A 4,039-nucleotide genomic window follows, 5' to 3' on the forward strand; every position below is an offset into this window, starting at 1 on the left:
CCCAGAATGACCTCCCTGGTGTCCTGGGAGGAAGACAACTCAGTGTTCACAGTGCAGGGAAGGGAGCCGGCAGCCGGGAACGGCAGGAACTGAGGAGTGGCAGCTGGGCAAACGCAGGAGCTGAGGTGGTGGCGCCGAGCCCTGGGACAGGCAGCTTTGGGAAAAGACGGGCAGGGAGGGACCTGAGAAGTAACCAAGTCCAAAGCATCGTAACTGGACAGTAAAGAGGAGAAGCCAAGGGGTGTGTCTCCTTCCTCTACCACTGCTCCCGCTCCCTCCCTAGGCTGGTGTCCTCTGTCCAAGCCGTCATGGCCTCCACAGCTGGCTACATCGTCTCCACCTCCTGCAAGCACATCATCGATGACCAGTAAGTGCCATGAGCCCCCCTGTGCCCAGGTTCCAGCACCTTGTGTGTGTGTGCGGCCCCTGAGGTCTTCTAGGGGACTCCTGCAGTGGTCCCCAAGCCCTTCCCTTGGGCCTGAGCAAGTTAACTGCAGTAGCTGCAACTCAACACCCAGGGATAAATTTATCCACGTCCTGTTCTTAAAGGTCAGAACCGGCCGGAGGAGGAATAGGGATCAAACAGGATTCTAGAAGCAGCTCCTGGGCCTCCCAGCCTCTTTATCATAGGTCCTCCCCTACCTCCTCCCACCCTACACCCTTCAGACCCTATTTCCAACCAGCGGCTAACTGGGGTGCCTTCTTCTTCATGCTGGGCTCACCCCTCACCTCCTCCCAGATTCCAGGGATCCAGCCCCAGCTTTATGCACAGGGGAGAGAAGAGAGATGACAAAAACAAGGCCACTAGTGCTGTGTGTGTGTGTGTGTGTGTGTGTGTGTGTGTGTGTGTGTGCAGAGGGTCAAAATTTGGCACCGGTAGCTGCTGCAGGGCCCTGGTGCTTGCCAAAACCCAGGCCCTGAGAGGTGGGGCCACAGTTGGGAAACAGAGGGCCCCTGTCCTTGGTGCTGACAGGCCAGCTCTAGGGTGACCCACGGTCTGCCCAAGAATACCTTGTAAGGTGCTGAACCAGGCCCCCACGCTTCACTTCGGGCCCCGCCTCCTCTCTATGGTGGCTGTCGAGCCCCAGGGACATTGTCTGGATGAGCCTGAACTGGAGGTGCCCCATCTTTCCCTGCAGATGAGTCCCCTCATCTGTGGATTGGGGTACATCCCAGCGTGGAAAGGCAGCTGGGAGGAGTTGAGTTGTGTGTTAAATGCCTAGAGCAGTCCTGGCTCACAGATACTGGATACTGAACTCTTTCTTCAGACTCCACCCATGTGACTGCGCTTCTTCTTGCCCTCGCCCCCTCTTCTCCATCCCTAAGTCCAAAAGGAGCCTGGATCCCCACACATTTCCTCCCCGCCCCTCCAAACAGAGGTCACCTTCCTCTTACCTCTCCTCCCTGCCTAGCTCGGCTCTCCTCCCTCCCCTTTTAATCCTCAGGTAGAAGAGGAGGATCAGAGCTAATCTAGAGGCCATAGTTGTTCTGGGGTTCTAGCACCTCATTGCTGAGAGGGTGGGTCCGGGTGTCACCCTTCATATTGCTGCCCAGGGACTGGTGGGCGGTCTTAGTTCCCCTAAACGCCCGTGGTCCCACCGCCTACCATGTCCCTGCAGCCGGTTCTCCTGGCCATTCCCGCTCTAATGGCTCTCAGGCTGCCGGACGCCTCTCCACATTCTGCCCTCGTCGCTAAGCTGCTCCTTCTCTCTCCCTCCTGGTCCCGCTCCCGCCTGGGTCTCAGCTGCTCGTTCCCTGAATGACCCCGCTGGCACGGGCCGCCTGCTCCCTTCCGGGCCGGCCTCCCCCAGATCTCGCTCCCCCAGGGCTTACATTCTGCTCCCAGCACGAGCCCACCCCCAGCGACCCCCAGTCCACTTCCAGGCCTCACTCCCTTGCCCTGCAGCAGCGCCCACATCTGGCCTCAGCCCCTTTCTGTGTCTTTTCTTGGCTGATGTTGCTTTGTCCCTCCACTTAGCTGGGCCAGCTCCCCCTGACCTCCCACCCCGCCTCGGACCTGCCGCGGCACCGGAGGACTTCCGAGGCAGGGCTGGATGGACTGGCTCCAGCAGAAGAACGCAGAGTTGCATATTAGGCACTTTTCATTTTTGTTTACTCTCCAAGTACATAGAACTCTCTCTGCTCTCGGCTCCTCTGGCTCAGCGTTTCCTCCGTAATGCTTGGCTGTACCTGGGAGGACGAGACGTCAGGCCACACTCGGGAGCAGCAAGTGGCACGGACAGCGCCAGGGGCCTCCTCCCAGGCTTGTTTCCAGCCTCCCAGGCAGCAGCGGCTGAGAGTGAGGCCTACGGAGCCAGGTCACCTCGCCCCCAGTTTCCATTTGTGAAACGGAGGGGTAACCATACAGCCCTTTCAGGGGGTTTTTGTCAGGGAGGAAATACGTGCATGTGAAAGGCTGAGCGTATTAGCACGGTGCCTGCGTGGAATCACTGGTCGGCGTTCGCCAATACGGTCTCTCCCACCACTCACCTGGTGTGCCCTCAGCGCCGATGCCTTTCATATCTGCTGAGTTTGTTTTCTCTCTACCTCTGTTCTTTCTTTTTTTAAAATATATTTTATTGATTTTTTACAGAGAGGAAGGGAGAGAGATAGAGAGTCAGAAACATTGATGAGAGAGAAACATCGATCAGCTGCCTCCTGCACATCTCCCACTGGGGATGTGCCCGCAACCCAGCTACATGCCCTTGACTGGAACCGAACCCGGGACCCTTCAGTCTGCAGGCCGACACTATCCATTGAGCCAAACCGGTTTCGGCTCTACCTCTGCTCTTTATCTCTTTCCCTTTTTCTCCCATCATATTGCAGAGAGAGATGAACGAATGAATGAATGAATGAATGAATATGGGAAAATCGATGGGTTTTGAAGTCAGTCTGGGCTTGAATCTAACCACTGCTGTGTTCCGCCCTCTGACCTGGGTTCCATCCTGCAGCTTGAGTGTCCACTCCCGCCTCAGGGGTGTGAGGGGCATTGAGGTCTGGGGCCCAGGCTGCGTCCAGCACCAACCCTGGCGCCCGCCCGCAGCGGCGTCTGTGCCCTTTCCTCCTGACACCTCCTCCTCTCTCTGCCCAACAGACACTGGCTTTCCTCCGCCTACACACAGTTCGCAGTGCCCTACTTCATCTACGACATCTACGCCATGTTTCTCTGCCACTGGCACAAGCACCAGGTCAAGGGGCACGGAGGGGACGAAGGCGAGGCCCGGGCCCCCGGCAGCACCTGGGCCGTGGCGCGCGGCTACCTGCACAAGGAGTTCCTCATGGTGCTGCACCACGCCGTCATGGTGCTGGTGTGCTTCCCGCTGTCGGTGGTGAGTCCCGGCCTGCCGCGCTGTGGGGAGCCTGGGGGCCCCGGGGGAGGCCCCAAGGAGGTGTAGGGAGCACCGGCCCAGCCCCAGGCCGCAGGAGGGGCTTGGCGCTGCTGCTGCTGCCTGTGTCTGAGCCTCAGTTTCCTCGTGCGGAACACACCGCACACCATCCTGCCGCCAAGACTGCTGGGTACAGTGAGGGCAGGTGCAGGCTCAGAATGAAGCCTCTGGAACAGCGGTTCTCAACCTGGGGGTCGAACGACCCTTTCACAGGGGTCGCCTAAGACCATCGGAAAACACATATATAATCACATATTGTTTTTGTGATTAATCACTATGCTTTAATTATGTTCCATTTGTAACGATGAAATGGGGGGTCACCACAACATGAGGAACTGTATTAGAGGGTCGCGGCATTAGGAAGGTTGAGAACCACTGCTCCGGAAGGTGGTGGAGGGAGAGCAGGAGAGCAGGTGCTGCCCACGCGCCCAGGGCGAGGCCCGCTTCCTCCCTCTCCGCTCAGGTGTGGCGTCAGGGCAAAGGCGACTACTTTCTAGGCTGCTTGCTGATGGCCGAGGTCAGCACGCCCTTCGTCTGCCTGGGCAAGATCCTCATCCAGGTGAGCGGACCTGAGGGTGCAGGAGCCTGCGGGGGGCGGGGGCGGGGCGGGCAGGCGCTCCCCAGGGACCGCCAGGGGTCTCTACAGGGCAGCG

The 4,039-nt window shown here is 58.9% G+C and overlaps 1 protein-coding gene across 1 annotated transcript in view; it reads left to right on the forward strand.

The window, feature by feature from the left end:
• The first annotated feature begins 251 nt into the window (after positions 1-251).
• Positions 252-4,039, forward strand: part of FAM57B (family with sequence similarity 57 member B) — a 4,658-nt gene continuing 870 nt past the window's right edge. The window contains exons 1-3 of the mRNA XM_023744646.1: positions 252-367; positions 3,095-3,329; positions 3,850-3,982. Coding sequence (XP_023600414.1) covers positions 309-367; positions 3,095-3,329; positions 3,850-3,982 — 427 coding nt within the window. The 5' untranslated portion in view covers positions 252-308. The remainder of the gene's footprint in view (positions 368-3,094; positions 3,330-3,849; positions 3,983-4,039) is intronic.

Source organism: Myotis lucifugus, unplaced genomic scaffold (assembly GCF_000147115.1).
Source record: "Myotis lucifugus unplaced genomic scaffold, Myoluc2.0 scaffold_480, whole genome shotgun sequence".
Taxonomy (NCBI): domain Eukaryota; kingdom Metazoa; phylum Chordata; class Mammalia; order Chiroptera; family Vespertilionidae; genus Myotis; species Myotis lucifugus.